The sequence below is a fragment of the Miscanthus floridulus genome, chromosome 1 (assembly GCF_019320115.1).
Source record: "Miscanthus floridulus cultivar M001 chromosome 1, ASM1932011v1, whole genome shotgun sequence".
Classification (NCBI taxonomy): domain Eukaryota; kingdom Viridiplantae; phylum Streptophyta; class Magnoliopsida; order Poales; family Poaceae; genus Miscanthus; species Miscanthus floridulus.
Window position 1 is genome coordinate 133,946,841 of NC_089580.1, and position 16,910 is coordinate 133,963,750.

General features: G+C 48.1%; 1 protein-coding gene across 1 annotated transcript; it reads right to left on the bottom strand.

The window, feature by feature from the left end:
* Positions 1-7,742: 7,742 nt before the first annotated feature.
* Positions 7,743-16,697, bottom strand: LOC136494214 (arabinosyltransferase RRA3-like). Its single transcript, XM_066490385.1, has 2 exons — positions 16,401-16,697; positions 7,743-9,222 (listed from the first exon to the last, which is right to left on the bottom strand). Exons 1-2 carry the CDS (start codon positions 16,590-16,592, stop codon positions 8,134-8,136), a joined length of 1,281 nt encoding a protein of 426 aa, XP_066346482.1. The 5' UTR covers positions 16,593-16,697; the 3' UTR covers positions 7,743-8,133.
* Between the last annotated feature and the right edge of the window lie 213 nt (positions 16,698-16,910).

Below are 16,910 nucleotides of genomic sequence, written 5' to 3' on the forward strand. Positions count from 1 at the left end.
AATGGGGAATTCCTTGTGTGGCATTAAAAAAAATTCATAATGTTGTGAAAAAGTTCAGCGGTGTCTAGGTCATTGTTCCAACTTTTTTAGTCATGTCATTGCCGTCAGTTTGGGCTCTAACGTCGTCAAACTACAGATATGAAAAATCGAAAATACCCTTAAGTTTAAATATGTCATTGATTTTTTTAATATCTTAACGACTTCAAATGAAAAAACTCAAAACTAGAAAGTTGTAGATCTCGTCGAGATCTATAATTTTCGTGTAAAAATTATCTTCATTTAATTCCGAAAAAAATATGATTTAATATGATTAATATATCTTAGGAAAATCATAATATTTTTTTGTGAAATTAAATGAAAATAATTTTTATATAAAAATTATAGATCTCGACGAGATCTACAACTTTCTAGTTTTGAGTTTTTTCATTTGAATTCGTTAAGATGCTCAAAAAAATTAATGACATATTTAGACTTAAGGGTATTTTTGACTTTTCACATATGAAGTTTGACGGCGTTAGAGTCCAACCTGACGGCAGTGGCATGCAGGGCATAAAAAAGTTGGAGCGGTGACCCTGAAGACCGCTGAACTTTTTCAAAAACTCATATAGCATTACAATCTTTTTTTTTTTTTATGGCACACTTATAATTCCCGATACAAATCAGAGAGGAAGAGGACGGCGAAGGCGATAACGCCTTCCGCGCGTGGCGACGCAGGGAGAGGGAGGAGGACGAGAGCGACGGGCGGAAGGGCCGAGCCACGCACGTGGACGTGGTGCCTTATCGGCCGCGCCAGTTTCTGGTTTGGTTTCTCCGCATCCTTTTCTTTTCTCTCCGATGTGCCGCTGTTGTTCATTGACTCGTTGGGTTTTTCTTCTTTCTCCTTTTTGTCGCAATTTTTTTTACCTTTCGGTGTGTATAAAAGGAAAAGGATTTTTCCGTCACGCGTCCAGGAAAAGTACTGACACCTGACCTGGTCTCCGCAAATGGTCCGCAACCGGGTTCAGTTTGGAGTCTGCTACTCGTGTTCAAAACCAGTGACTCAAGTCCATGAGTCGAACATGTAACTGTTACATTGCATCGAGATTTTCCAGCCGGCCATACACCAAGAAAATTATGCCCACGAGCTTGTAAATTTTATTGTTGATGGATGTGAAGACCAAAGTAGTTGGCCCTAGAACCGAAAGAGACTCCAAAGAGTTTTCGGGATGGAAGAACACAACACAGTGGCACAAAATATTTCATTTGGATGAAAATTAGTCGAGTTATACCCAAAGTCTAGGGAACCCTCACCTATCCTATGTTCTTTACTATTTATCCCTATATACAAGACGTGTGGAGGATATCTAAGAAGTTATCTCCACCTCCTCCATCCTTTAGTAGTATGTTCTGATCTTTGACGGCCTTCCTTAAACTATGTCTTCTCTTAATATGGTACTTCTCTCCTTTTCTGAATGTGTTTTCATGGCCGAAGGCATTTAAAATCACTTTGTCCTTTGCTTATAATAAGGCCTTTGTTATCTTCAATCTATCTTGGCTTCTGACAGGATGATTCCCACTTGATTCACTGCCTTATTATGTCCTTTTCAACCTTCCAAACTCCGCCAAAATGGGGATTTTTGAGCCATGTCTCCCCTTCGGTCATCTTGGACCTTCAACGTGGCATAGATAATGGGTGCCAGCCGATTCCTCAACACTTGTGAAAATGTCCACCTAGATCCATGACTTGAAAATACAGTTTGTGGAATCAAGTAAGGGAGATTAGGGGTGATGCTATCATGTTTCGGATATGTATGTGTTGCTCAAAGACCATAATTTGTTGCTTTTGCAGTTCATAGTTCATTGCCAAACAACTATAATGTATCTTTTGTGCCATCCAAGATCATAATAATGTCACCCATGCTTTAATGTCTCCTCTTGGTGTAATATTTGAGTATTTCTAATGATGGTGGCATAGACCCCAACCTAAATAACATGCCGAACTTCTTGATGAACTTGGGTTTGATGTATGCTAGACTTGGAGGGGGGGCATTTAAAGTATCAAGGAGAGAGCGAAGTAAGAAAGTATGAGGTAAACATTGTGTTTGGTTTGGAAACCAGGGGATAGAATGGTCCCATTTTGCTGTTTAGTTGGAGGGACGGGTAACCTCTAATCTAATTTTTGTTTATCAGTTATCACATCGTTAGCAAAATAGTTATATTGTAGGCCCCACATGCAATCCATAGGCTCATTTGCTATCTCTATGCCTTATCTCTTTTCCATTGTCCCCTGCGCACAGACCATAGGGGCTCCCTTTGCTAAGATTGAGGCCTATCGAAGAAGCTTGCCCCCTTGCTGATCGCTCCCATGCTCGCATCCCTTTGCTCATATCCGCTCGCTGCACTCATCCCCAGCTGACCGATGTGTTCGCCTTCGCCACTTACCCCCGCTCCTGCCCTCACTTGCTTCGTCCATCACTATGCTTCCCATTGCCCCCATGGCTCTAGCTCATGGTTTGACCTAGAGAAGAGGGAAGCACATGTGGACACTCACGCACGTGCAAGAGGGATGGGTTGGTACCTCCGTTTGTTTGGGGACGGTGTTGTCTGGCATCTAGAGAGAATATACTTCTCTAGAATGACTCTGAACCAAACAATATCTTTATAGGACATGTGGGACAAGGTGATTCAAGTAACAAAAGAGTAGTAGATGAGATTATTTCGCTGCACCATATTCTTTGGTTCAGCCCAATCTAAACGAGGTTGGAGCTACGACATCTTCACGAGCAGCACAAGGACATTGGTGAGTTTATTACACAAGCGAACTTCTTATCTGCTATTGACCACCCATGTATTTTTTCTCTTTATATAAGAAAAAAAACAAATCCATTGACTAACTAAGTAAAATATTCTGTATAAACCACATTCTCGGTGCAATCGTGAAAACCCAATTGAAAAACATAATTACAAGTTTTCAAAAAGTTTGAAACTATGCACATCCATAGTGCATCTATTGATAAACATTGGCACAAAATTTGAGATTCAAACTCGTTTTTGTAAAAATCATACAAAAACAATAAATTTCAGGTGCATATGCATTAGAAGATAAATGCCCAGGAATTTTGTCTTCTAGCGGTGCATATGCATCTATAATTTATTATTTTCGTATGAATTCGAGCTTGAATCTCAAACTTTGTGCCAATGTTCATCAACAGATACACTATGGATGTGCATGGTTTCATTTTTTTAAAAACTTTCAATTATGTTTTTCAATAAAATTTTCACGATTACACCGAAGATGTAGTTTGCACTGAATATTTTGCCAACTAATTAAGGCTTGGTTTAGATGCAAAGTGCTTGTGGAGTATTGAAAAAAATACTATAATTGTTTTCTAGATGTGTTGGGTTTCGGATGCAATAGACCTTTGAAAGCTCTAGTTTGGTTTTGGTTAATTGATGAAACCCTAAGTGCTAACCTAGTTTATCAAGATGATTATGAGATAGGTAGCACTACTCCAAGTGATGAAGCAATGACGAAGATCATGACAATGGTGATAGCATGGTGATGATCAAATGCTTGAACTTGGAAAAGAAGAAAGAGAAAAACAAAAGGCTCAAGGCAAAGGTATAAAATATAGGAGCCATTTTGTTTTAGTGATCAAGACACTTAGTGAGTATAATCACATTTAGGATAGATAGCCGTACTATTAAGAGGAGTGAAACTCGTATCGGAATGCGGTTATCAAAGTGCCACTAGATGCTCTAACTCATTGTATATACATTTAGGATCTAGTGGAGTGCTAACACCCTTGATAATATTTGTGAAAATATGCTAACACATATGCATAAGGTGTTTGCAGGGTTGAGATGGGTTTGGGTCCCTCTCTCCCTCCCGCCTCGCAAGCTCGGCGGGATTCGATGCTTTTGGAAAAATGAAATGTCTATTTTCTATTGCGCCGGATGCAAAATTCTTGGTGGTTGGCACATTTGAGCAAGGGTGAAGAAGTTAGAGTTGAAATGGAGTTGGTCGAAATGATGCTGGCGTCGGTCTACTGACCGGACGTTGGGTCACTCAGCGACCAGACGTTGAAAGGTTGCGTCCGGTCGAGCTGACAGAGAGGTCGCCAGTTTTGGTGTTGCACCGGACGCTGGACCTGAGATGCACCGGACACTGGTTTCTGCGTCCGGTCAAACTGACGGGTCTGCACAGTGGCTAGGGTTGAGCACCAGACACTGGTATGTGTCCGGTCAAGGTGGACCGGACGCGTCCGGTCGAAAAAACATGCCTCGGGGAGCTTGCTGGAAACGACCGGACGCTGGGGCTTCAGCGTCCGGTCAGTTTTACCGGAGCGTCCGGTCAGCTTCGTAGCTGTTGAAATCTGACGAACAGCATTTGAAGCTGGTGATGCGTGGTGTCCATCGAGCGACCGGACGCTGAGGGCCAGCGTCCGGTCGGTATGACCGGAGCGTCCGGTCAGAGCGTGTTTTGCCCAGTGAAGGGGTACAATGGCTCTATTTGATGGGAGCTCTATTTATAGCCCCATGGCCGGCTCAAGGGAGAACCCTTGCATATTTTTATTGACATAGCATCCTTGTGAGCTTAGCCAAAGCCCTCTCACTCATCTCCATCATTGATTCATCATCTTTGTGAGATTGGGAGAGAATCCAAGTGCATTGCTTGAGTGATTGCATCTAGAGGCACTTGGTATTCGTGTTGCGCTGTGGATTTCGCTTGTGTTTCTCTTGATGGTTGCCACCACCTAGACGGTTGGAGCAGCGGTGAAGGATCGGCACGAGTTGGTGATTGTTCATGGCCGTCTTTGGTGATTGTGAGGGGAGTTGTACCTTCCCCGGCAGAGCGCCGAAAGATAACTCTAGTAAATTGCTCGTGTCATTGAGTTACCTCACTTGTGGGTCGGTTCTTGCGGTGTCCAATCGTGTGGACGAGGTTTGTGAAACACCTCTTAGCCACCGAACCACCAAGTGTTGGTCGACACAACGGGGACGTAGCGTGTTGGCAAGCACGTGAACCTCGGGAGAAAATCGATTGTCTCTCTTCTTTGGCATTCTCCCGGTGATTGGCTATATATTCATCTTGTGATTGGTTCATCCCCTACACGTCTGTATAATCACCTTACTTTTACATTCTTGCAAACTAGTTGACACAAGCTCTTTAGTGTAATTAGAATTGAGAGCTTGCTTTATTATTTATATTCATCTAGTTGAGCTCTTTAGAGTAGCAAGGTTGAGAGCTCTTAGTGAGTAATTACATAGCAAGTTTGTGTGCCTAAGTATTCATTGCAACTAGAATTGTTGGATAGGTGGCTTGCAACCCTTGTAGAGCTAGAGCAAGTTTGCATTACGCTATTTGTCATACTAATCAAATTGCTCTAGTTGATTTGTAGATTTTTAAATAGGCTATTCACCCCCCCTCTAGCCATATTAGGACCTTTCAACCTTTTAGTTTGTAAAATCATAGTTTTTTGGAGTTTAAAAATCCACACTCTAGGCCATAGTTTTGTACGTCTTTGGCTTATGAAATCATAGTTTTTTTATAATAGTTCTTCTAAAACCATGGCATGGCTAATTGTCGGGTTCATAAACCCGGGGTCCCTCGAGGACCGGCTTCCACGTCCGGGCTCGGCCCAGGAAAACAACATATATTTCATGGGCCAGCCCAAAAAACTAAAACACAGCGGGCCAGAAAAGGGTAGTTCGGTCGTCGACCGGAAGGTGAACAGGCGCCCGCTCGTCAACTTCTCCGGCCCACCTCTCCGACCGGAGCACTCGCTTCAGGCACCAGCCGTCTCCGAGCAGTCTCTCCAGTCGGAAGGCTTGGCCCAAAACGCTGCTTCCTACTCCGACCCCGCGACTCCGACCCACGACCGGGGTTCGTGGGAACCCTGCTCACCGCTCTTCTCCGACCGGCACACTGAGAGCCGACTGGAGCCATCCGACCGGGGGCTCCCCGTTCGGAAGGAACCAGAAGACGTGTGGAGAAAGACAAGGTATGGCTCACAAGTCAAAACCACTGTACCAGGGACCATACCCTGCGCGAAGCAGTGCTCTATAGCCATCCTGACACAAAGTATTATAGGGGCCGCTAGAAACTCCCATATGGTAAGCCCCCCGCGTGTCTCTAGACATCGATCGCAGTATGGGCTCCAGGATTTGCCATACCAGGTGAACATAGCGCGGCTCCTCACATGCCACTAGGCATCAAGAAGTATTTGCAGGTACCGGCGTCCACCCTTCCTGAAGAAGATAGCTCGATCCTCCGTGCACATCTGACATCCTACAGCGACATCGACAGTATTGGGGGGCGTCAACCATTATCCAGTTTTCATCAACGTAGGCAGCAAGGCTTAGAAACATTCGTACTCTCTCCCTCTCACCTGTAAAGCCATTCCCTTCATCTATAAAGGGGGATGCGCTCCCTCCAACGAGAGGAGATCGACTTCACCAAGCTCAGACTCACTAGATCGACATCAACACCTAACAACCACAGGACCACTAAGTTCTGACCGCAACCCTTCCGGTCGGAGCCAACCGAACCTCTTGTACACCTCCTCATTTCTCCTTCTCGTTTGTAACCCCACTACAGACTTCGAGCACCTAGGCTCAGGAATAAAGTCACCGACCGACCCCGACTGGACGTAGGGCGCGTTGCCTGAACCAGTATAAATCCTATGTCATTGAGTGCTAGGCCACCTCCGATCACAACGTGCAGCAAAACTATAAATATTTACTAGTTGGTCACTTTCTGCACCGACACTAATATTTGCACCAAAACCAATTGATAACCGCAAAATTTTACACTTGTCGAGCACCCCACTAACCCTTTATGTTAGTCGGTCCAAATTAGCCAAGGAACATTTCAGCTAAAGCCAAAGTTCTCTTGGACCACAAAAAAAAATGTTCGGGTGGAACAATTTTTGTATAAGAGGAGAAAAAAAATGTCACATGGAACACACACAAAAAAAAAAACTCACGTGGAACGAACACTGCAAACTTACTGACCAAAAACTTTCTACACTTTAAAGAAATTTTCAAATTGGAAATAAATTGTTATGAACTGGTGGAACAATAGCTGAGATATCTGATATCTAAATGAACTATATGAGCCACTTCACAAAGTGTGTGGAAAATAAAATTACTTTGGCGAGGGGGCACACGAAAAGGGCATGAGAATGTTTTGGCCTCAACACCACGCACACAGTGGAGCGGTGTAGTATTTTGGTTCGTTTGGTATTGCTTCACTGACTCTGCTTCATAAACTTCAAATACTCTGCTCCATAAACTCTATCAAAGAGTAGTTCTGTAAAAGAAAGTTTCTGAAACACCTAATTAGGCTCTCTCAACTTCACATTTTTTTCTAGAACATAATTTTTAGAGCTACACCTATTTAGCTAAAAAAAAATACATAGCAAAGCTCAAAAACATAGAGCAGAATAGTCTCGGACATGTCCTTATTGTCACGCCTGCCTTCGGCAATTTGATAGCATGGCCCGCTATACACTATAGGAGGCAACAGGCCGACGTTTGCATTGGACGAACGGACATATGCTGGGAATCTATACACGACTACGTGTTCCCCACGTTGCCTTTTGTTCAAGCGACGCGGCAGAAACAAACAAACCAAGATCACATCACTAGCTGTACTACCTCTAGACCCAGGACACATGACAGGCACGGGAGGACCAAAGAATCCCGTGCTCAAATCCTGTCCACAACAGTGCTTCAACTGTGGATAATATCAAAATTAATAATTTGAAACTGTAAAAGGTTCTCAATTCACAAGCAAACCACCACACAAGAAAACGCTAGCATCAAATCGTATTACTAGTTCAGAACAAACCGCCTCCATTTCCTAAATTCGAACCTCAAAAAATCACACGGGAAAGAAAAATGTGATCAGCCATCTATCTAAGCTTGTACAAATTTGCTACAGAACTGTTGAGGTTAGTAGAGACTAGAGACCAAGGAGATATCCAAATAGCTCAAGGTCAATGCATCCATGTTGCACTCGCCAAACATTCTCGCACGTGTGAAGATCCCACATCGGCCACATGTAGTAGATCCAAATGCCAGAACAACCCCAAAATGAGTAGGATACAGAGGGTATAGGTTTCTTTACCGGCAAAATCTGTAATTTCCTCATTCCGACCCATCAGGGAAATGACGCAGTGCATCTTGTTTGCCATTGACATAGAACTCGATGACCGCTTTCATTCGCTTTAACTTGTCAGGATGGTAGTTCAAATGCACAATCGCTGGCTTTAGTTTCTTGAGCTGAGCGTCTTTCCTCACTGTCTTGAAGAGGACTTTGCTGTTCATGAAAAGATAAATATCCATGGTTCTCCTGGATGCATGAAGGCCTTCATAACCAGGATGAGACGGGAAGAACAGCTCCTCGTTGAAAACTGCCTGGTCCCATGACTTTGGCTCATGAGAAAGGCGGCCAGCAACACGATCAAGAAGTTCAATAGAAGGAATTGTTGGTCTAATATAGAAAAACCCAGAGTTGTAAACCCAAATCCGCATTGTGTGAGCATATCTGGCCCAACCCATAGAAGGTTCATCAAACACGTCGTTGAAACCATAAGCTGTCATGTTATTGTGGCCATCACTCATGGACTCCACATCAGAATCTCTGTAAAGGTGCTCAAATGGATTCCTCAAGAAAATAATATCAATGTCAGAGAGGAGAATACTATATCCAAGTTGCAAGAACTCCCTTAAAACACGAAACTTAAGTCCAGAGACGGCATGGTTTCCACCAGTTTTTGCAATGTTATCGATGCCTTCATCAGGATCACGCCGGTAGACTGGAACCCCTTTAGATTTGCATAAGCTTTCTATATTATCATCCAATGCCACAACCAGGTAGTTTGGAATACCAACTCGTTTGATATTGGTAAACCAAACTTCGAGCATCTCCCTCACATTGTTGTTTGCCAATGCAACAATGAGTTCCTTTTTCACAGCAACCTCTTCCAATACCTTGGCTAACCTGGGATTAACAGATTCATCAGGGGTTACTGTTGGATTTGTTCTCAAAGCCTTGACAGTTCCAAACGGACCAGGCTTGTACAAAGTCTCATCTTTTCCTTGTCCAGCTATTTGAAGTTTTATGGATAGTTCATTAATCTGCCTCCTAAGTTCAACATTCTCTCTCTCCAATGATGACAACTGGGACTTAAGGTTGGTAACTCGTCCTGATGATTCGCAAGCAGTTGAGTCAACCTAACGAATGAGCAGAATACACATTGTATTAGTATTAGAATTTAACTACGTTTCAGGAGTACATCTAAATGAATAAGAACAAAAACTAAACGAACAAAGCACAAAGAGAAAACAAATGAATTAATGGCATAAGCATACTCAGCAGTTATTTGTATAGCTATGTTGCTAATGTAACTGATAGAAGCCAAAGGCTGAGATTAAATAGCTTAATGAATATTACAGTAGAGGTGTTACATATATATATAGAGAGAACAAAAGAGCCCAAAGGGCCTGGCCAGCCTGGAGGCGGCGCCCCAAGGGGCCAGTCTAGCCTAGGGAATTAGCAACAATAAATAGGGACTAATAACTCTAACACACCCCCGCAGTCGGAACGTTGTTGGGACGAACGTTCAGGCTGGAGCGAAAATCCATGAAGACCGAGGAGGGAAGACCCTTGGTGAAGACATCAGCGAACTACGACGTGGTGGGAACATGAAGCACACGGACAGCCCCAAGGGCGACCCGTTCCCGAACGAAGTGGAGGTCGATCTCCACGTGCTTGGTGCGCTGATGTTGAACGGGGTTGGTGGAGAGGTAGACGGCGCTGACGTTGTCGCAGTAGACGAGGGAGGCAGAGGCCAGCAGGTGATGCAGCTCCTGGAGAAGTTGCCGCAGCCAGGAGGCTTCAGCCACGCCGTTAGCAACAGCGCGGTATTCGGCCTCCGCACTTGAGCGCGAAACCGTGGGTTGGCGCTTGGAGGACCAGGAGATGAGGCTGCCACCAAGGAAGACAGCGTAGCCGGAGGTGGAGCGGCGGGTGTCGGGGCAGCCGGCCCAGTCAGCGTCGGTGTAGACCACGAGCTGAGTCGGAGCAGAGCGGGGAATGACAAGGCCAAAGTCAAGAGTGCCCTAAAGGTAGCGAAGGATCCGCTTGGCAGCCACAAGATGAGCTTCCCTGGGATCATGCATGTATAGGCAGACTTGTTGAACAGCGTAGGCTATGTCAGGCCGGGTGAAAGTCAGGTACTGAAGGGCACCAGCAAGGCTGCGGTATGCTGTAGGATCAGCAACAGCAGGGCCGGCAGCAGCAGAGACCTTAGCACAAGTGTCAACGGGGGTAGAGCATGGCTTGCAGTCACTCATGCCGTGGCGAGCAAGAATGTCCAGGGTGTACTGACGTTGTGAGAGAAAAAGAGTGTCCCGGTTGTGCTGAACAGCTATGCCAAGGAAATGGTGCAGACGACCAAGATCTTTCATGGCGAATTCTTGTTTGAGTGCGGCGATGACCCGGTGTAAGAGTTGCTGAGAAGATGCAGTGAGCACAATATCATCCACATAGAGGAGCAGATAGACTGTCTCAGTACCGCGCCGGTAGATAAACAGAGAGGTGTCAGACTTGGCTTCGGTGAATCCCAGAGTCAGCAGAAAGGAGGCAAACCGGCTGTACCATGCGCGCGGTGCCTGCTTCAAACCATAGAGTGACTTGTTGAGTTTGCAAACATGTTCAGGGAGAGTAGAATCAACAAAGCCAGCGGGCTGTGAGCAGTATACCGTTTCGGACAGGGTGCCATGAAGAAAGGCATTCTTCACGTCAAGTTGATGGATCGGCCAATCCCTGGAATGAGCCAAAGTGATGATTGTGCGAACTGTAGCAGGCTTGACAACAGGGCTGAATGTTTCATCATAATCAACACCGGGTTGTTGAGTAAACCCGCGAAGAACCCAGCGAGCCTTGTATCTGTCCAGAGAGCCATCAGCATGAAATTTGTGCTTGAAAATCCATTTACCGGTGACAACATTTGCCTTGGGAGGACGAGGAACGAGGTCCCAAGTGTGGTTGTCGGAGAGAGCAGCAAATTCCTCTTCCATGGCCTGGCGCCAGTGAGGATTGGCAAGAGCGTCACGACACGTGCGCGGGAGCGGGGAGAGGACCTCGGCGTGCAGACCGAAGCGAGGCAGTCGGAACCCGATCTTCCCACGGGTAGCCATACCATGGGAATTGGCGACAGGTGGGATGGGAACAGCCCCAGTTGGAAGCTGGGGGCCGTGCTTGACGTAGTGCGGTGGAGATGGGACGATGCTGGAGCGTCGAAGGGCGGGAGCCTCAACAGAAGGCTCGGTCGTCGGGCTTGGTGCAGGAGGACGCCGGTGGTAGACGTGGATGATGGGCGGCCTGTGGACCGGCACCTGTATGGGTGGTGCTGGAGGCACTGTGGGTGCCGAGACAGCTTGCACAGGGGCGCTGCAGGCACCTGTACAGCGGGCGCTGTAGGTACAGAGGGCGCCGCAGGTGCCTGTACAGTGGGCACCGTAGGTGCCGGGACAGTGGGTGCCACAGGCACCTGTACAGCGGGTGCTGCAGGTTCCTGAACAGGGGGCGGCCTGGGCATGGAGACGCCTGGAGGCGGCCCAGCAGCCCTGGGAGTACCTGCAGATAGAGGAGGGACTGACGGGGAATCATCATTAGTTAGAAAATCAAGTTCAGTGGGTGGAGGGGAGGGCCGACGGAGGGAAAAGGGAAACGTTGTTTCGTCGAAGACAACGTGGCGAGAGACGATGACCCGATTGGTGGTAAGGTCAAGGCACCAATAACCCTTGTGATCCGGAGAGTAGCCGAGGAAGGCGCACAAAGTGGACCGCGGGGCCAGCTTGTGAGGGGCAGTGGCGGTGAGATTTGGATAGCAGGAGCATCCAAAGGTCCGGAGATCATGATAGGAGGGAATGGTGCTGTGGAGAGCGAGGAAGGGGGTGCTCATGTGCAAGGTTTTGGTGGGGAGGCGATTGATGAGGTGGGTGGCTGTGGTGAGAGCATCGGCCCAATATGAGGAGGGCATGGAAGCTTGGAACAACAAGGTGCGGGTGGTGTTGTTGATGGTGCGAATCATGCGTTCGGCTTTGCCATTCTACTGTGAGGTGTAGGGGCAGGACATGCGGAGACACCTTTGGCAAGGAAGAAAGCACGAGATGCAGAGTTATCAAACTCGCGGCCATTATCACATTGTACAGCCTTGATAACGTACCCGAACTGAGTGAGCACGAAAGCAAAGAAATTGGAGAGAACAGGGAAAGTGTCAGATTTCAGGCGAAGAGGAAATGTCCAAACAAAGTGTGAGCAATCAGCAATAATGACTAAATAATATTTAAATCCAGATACACTGATGACAGGTGATGTCCACAGATCACAATGAATTAAGTCAAAATTTTTGATTGCTCTGGACAGGGCACTAGTGAAGGGCAAGCGAACATGGCGCCCAAGCTAGCACGCATGGCAGATAGAATTATCATCAGGTTTGCTGCACACGATAAAAGAGGTTTGAGCAAGCCGCTGAAGGGTAGCTTTGCCGGGGTGTCCGAGGCGGCGATGCCAAGTGGTCGGAGGAGTGGCTACGAGAGCGCAGGAGCCGGAGGATGATGATGGAAGCTGCAGGGTGTATAGAGGCCCCGAGCTGTTACATCGAAGGAGGACGTTCTTGGAACGGAGATCCTTCACAGAAATACCAAGAGGGTCAAATTCAATAGAAACAAGATTATCAGTGGTAAACTGTCTAACAGAGAGAAGGTTTTTGATAATGTCAGGGGCAACAAGAACATTATTAAGGTGAAAAGGGCCAGGAAGAGTGGAGTAGCCAGTACCCATGACCGGTAAAGTGGCTCCATTGCCGACAACAATGGAGGAGGGGAAGGAGGAGGATGGTGACAAAGTGACCATACCGGAGTTAGAAGCGACGTGGGAAGAAGCTCCCGAATCGACGACCCAGTCCGAGGCGCTTGGCGGCGGAGTGAGGGAGACGGTGCTGAACGCGTTGGAGAGCCCCTGAGGATCCCATGGAGACCACGCAGACGGGGGCGCCGGGGCGGGCGGCTGGTAGAAGGCAGCCGGCGCCGGAGGATAATATGCGCCGGGGGCAGCAGGGCCAGCCATCATGGCCTGCTGTGGTGGCTGGCCAGGGCACGGTGGTGGGCCGCGAGAGCCGCCGGAGGAGGACCCAGGCCACATATGAATGGACCCAGTCCACGGGTTGAGGAAGGAGGGCCACTGTGGGCCACCGGGAGGACCGCCGGTGGGCTGTGGGCCGCCAGCCGAGTTGCCTTGGCCGCGACCACCGCGGCGACGCCGGCCACGACTGCTGTTGCCACCAGCCGGAGCCCCCCCCCCCCCCCCCCCCCCCCCGCAGCTGGTGGAGTTCGCTGGGGTGCAGCAGCAGGGGTGGGCGTCCTGGAGGGCGTAGAGGCGACGAGAGCTGAAGGAGGCGCCGAAGGCGGTGCCATGTTGAGCTCGGCCAGGCGCAGGTCAGCACGAACGTCGGCGAAGGAAGGGAATGGTCGCTGGCGGGTGATGAGTTGAGACATGAACTGGAAACGCTCATTGAGGCCGCGCAGGACGTTCAGCACGAGGGTGCGATCCTGGACGGGCTCACCAAGATCAGCAAGTGCATCGGCCATGGTCTTCATCTTGCGGCAGAAGTCGTCGACGGAGAGGGCACCCTGGCAGAGAGTGCGGAATTCGGCGTCGAGGAGCATGGCGCGGGACTCGCGATTGTTTAGGAACTGCTGCTCCAGCCCGAGCCATGCTCCCCGAGCGGTGATGCCTTCCCGCTCATGGACGACGTCCAGAAGGTCAGGGGAGATGGTGTTGAAGATCCAGGAGACAACGACGCAGTCCATACGGGACCACGCTGGATCGTAGAGGCGGGAGTCGTCGCAGAGGACGTGATCCTTCAGGGCAAAGCGGCCGAGGAGGAGGAGGACATAGCCGCGCCACTTGGAGTAGTTGGAAGCCTGAAGATCGAGGACGATCGGGATCAGGTTCTTGATATTTTGGACGGCGGCAGCCTGGCTGTGAAGATGGGCGATGGCGGCTGCTTCAGAGGAGGAGCGGGCGTCGTCCTCGTCGCGATGGAAGTCGCCGCGAAGGCGCTCCCGGAGGGCCGCGGCCTGCTGCTCTAGGGCGTCTGCCTGCGCGCGCTCTTTGGCGAGAGCGGCGGCGGCGAGGCGAACGCGCTCCTGGGCCGCGGCGGCGTTCTTGAGGAGGTCAGCCTCCACCTGAAGGGCCAGGCTGCGCTCGGTGTTGGTGGAGCGCAGGGAAGTAGCCTCATCTTCCAGCTTCTGGGCGGCGGCGAGTGCCTCGTCGCGGAGCTTGGCTGCGGCGGAGGCACCCAGGGCACCGGAGTCGGAGGTGGTGGCCATGGGTGCGCGCGGGCGACGGCCAATCCGAGGGGCGCGTGCGCGGGAGCCGGGCGGAGAGAGGCGCGCGCAGCGACCTAGAGTCGCGCGCAGCGGCCGAGAGGGCGCGTGCGCCTGGGAAACGCGCGTGCGCCTGGGAGAGCGGAAACAGAGTGTGGGCGGTGTGGCTCAGGAGAAAGCGGCTGATACCATGATAGAAGCCAAAGGCTGAGATTAAATAGCTTAATGAATATTACAGTAGAGGTGTTACATATATGTATAGAGAGAACAAGAGAGCCCAAAGGGCCTGGCCAGCCTGGAGGCGGCGCCCCAAGGGGCCAGTCTAGCCTAGGGAATTAGCAACAATAAATAGGGACTAATAACTCTAACAGTAACATCATAGAAAAAGCAGATCAATTTAGCAAAATAAATTACTATGAGGTGAAGTAACAATTGAGAAAATGTAGGTCCAGGAAGAATTTGTTCTGTTCATTTCTGTAGCTTCGTAAAGTCTACTTTGATCTTCACTTGAAAGTATATTTTAGACTGAGTGCACTGTCTAGGATGACAAGAATACTGCAAATCCAGACTACAAGAAACCACTTGTAAGTTACATCTACCGAGCTGTACAACAGTACAAGTACAAACACAACTTCACAGCATTTCATCGGTAAACGAGTTCAGTTATCTAGCAGCAGTATTTATTAAATACAGGAACCAATAATGCGGGTACAGGGAAACATTGTTTTTACACAACAGCTATTGAAACAACCTGCCATTTAAAGAGCAGATTAGGTGGCCACTTAGTCAAAATACCATCCCACAGCTTATGCAATGGATTAGTGTAGGAGGTGGGAAGCAGCCAAGTCCTAATTAAGTGTTCTCTTGTAGAACAACAAAGCAACAACATTCTTAAATTAGAAACTGTATTCTTCTATACTTCTAGTTAGCATACAAAAATAATCCCAGACTTGGCTCAAACTCTGATCTAAGTTGAGCTCAACTTGAGTTCAGTCTGAAGTCTGAACCAGCTCTTAAGGCCATTCAGCTGAACCTTGAGTCCTGACAAGCACAGTACGAACAGGATTAACAAATGAAACTGAAGAACCTCAGGATAAAAGTTGAATGTTGGGCTGACATCCATGCAGTCCTATTCCTCATCCAAGGTAAAAACACAAGCCGCAACAGATACTGGTAGCTTTGCACCCTTGAGAGCAAGATTCATTTTGCAACCATTTTGTCACTATGTCCTGCCGTGGCTTGCTGATGCATCCTTGACACCTAGAAAGCCAACTTTCCCTATTCTAACAGCCATGCAGCTCCAGTGCTCCTTACTATCCTTTTGGTTTATCAAATGTTCTTACACCTAGTTTGCAGAGGCTTACTTAATGTGATACATGGGGATGGACTGGTAGCAAGGGTTGAATCAAGGACACTGCACGAAATTTTGGTAAAATGCCAGTGAGGAATGGGGATGTAAAGTGGTCCACATGCAGGTAAACATAACAAAGATTGTCAGCCATGGACACAATTCCTGTGTACCTCAAATTTCAATGAGACCTATGCAAATGTGTCTATGAGAATCATTGATCTGCATTCGGGTTTATCAATACTCCTACCAAAGACACTACTGAGTAACTGGCAGACAAAATAATTGGTTGATAATGGAACCAGCCCAAAAGGCCACATCATTTCTTCAAAGATGCTCGAACTCCATGCACCGAGGTTTGATATACATCAATAAGACACTACCCGTTTAATCTCTCGTCGACACCATCCTTAAAAAGATAAGGTAGACTAAATACTATTTTGCTGCAAGGTTAATCTAGTTTAGCTTGATATGCTAGCACTTTTATGGATCTATGCACTGCATGCTCTCAGAGATTGCCCTTTAAGTTCCTTAACATCATTCCTAGTTGGTCCAAGGTAGAACGCTATCCGTGACGAGCAAAGTAACCACCAACATCTCCGTTTCCACTTTCCAGTAATCTTCAGGGCAGGTATGAACTAAGAAAAAGAGAATAAAAGAGCAATACCTGGCGCGGCCATTGGAGGGCAGAGGCAGACGGGCGGAAGAAGAGGCCGTTGGGGTACAGGAAGGCGCAGACGCAGCCGAGTGCGACGCCGACAGCGACGGCCACCGCGATGCGGGACCTGCGTGACAGGGGTTTCCCGCCTCCGCCGCCTCGTACCATTAAGGGGCCGTCCCGCCGCCCGGGCAACGCCATCCTGGAGATCTCTCCGGCGGCGGTGGGGTGAGATCGGAGGGGAAGCCGGAGGTGGGGTTTAGAGCACCCTTTTCTGTCCTTTTTGCAGTGGGGGAGAAGTGATGCGACGAGGGTTCAGCCATTCGTCTGCAAATCAACGGACCCTATCCCATTCGTCGGTGTGGTTGTGGCCCTGTTTGATCTCATATAAGAAAAACGAAAATGAGGCAGGAAAAATAAAAATGAGATCAAAACACTCATTCTAGAATCCAGAACCTCAAACCTATTCTAATCCAGATTCTACATTCACTATAAGAATGAGATCCAAACAGATCCTTA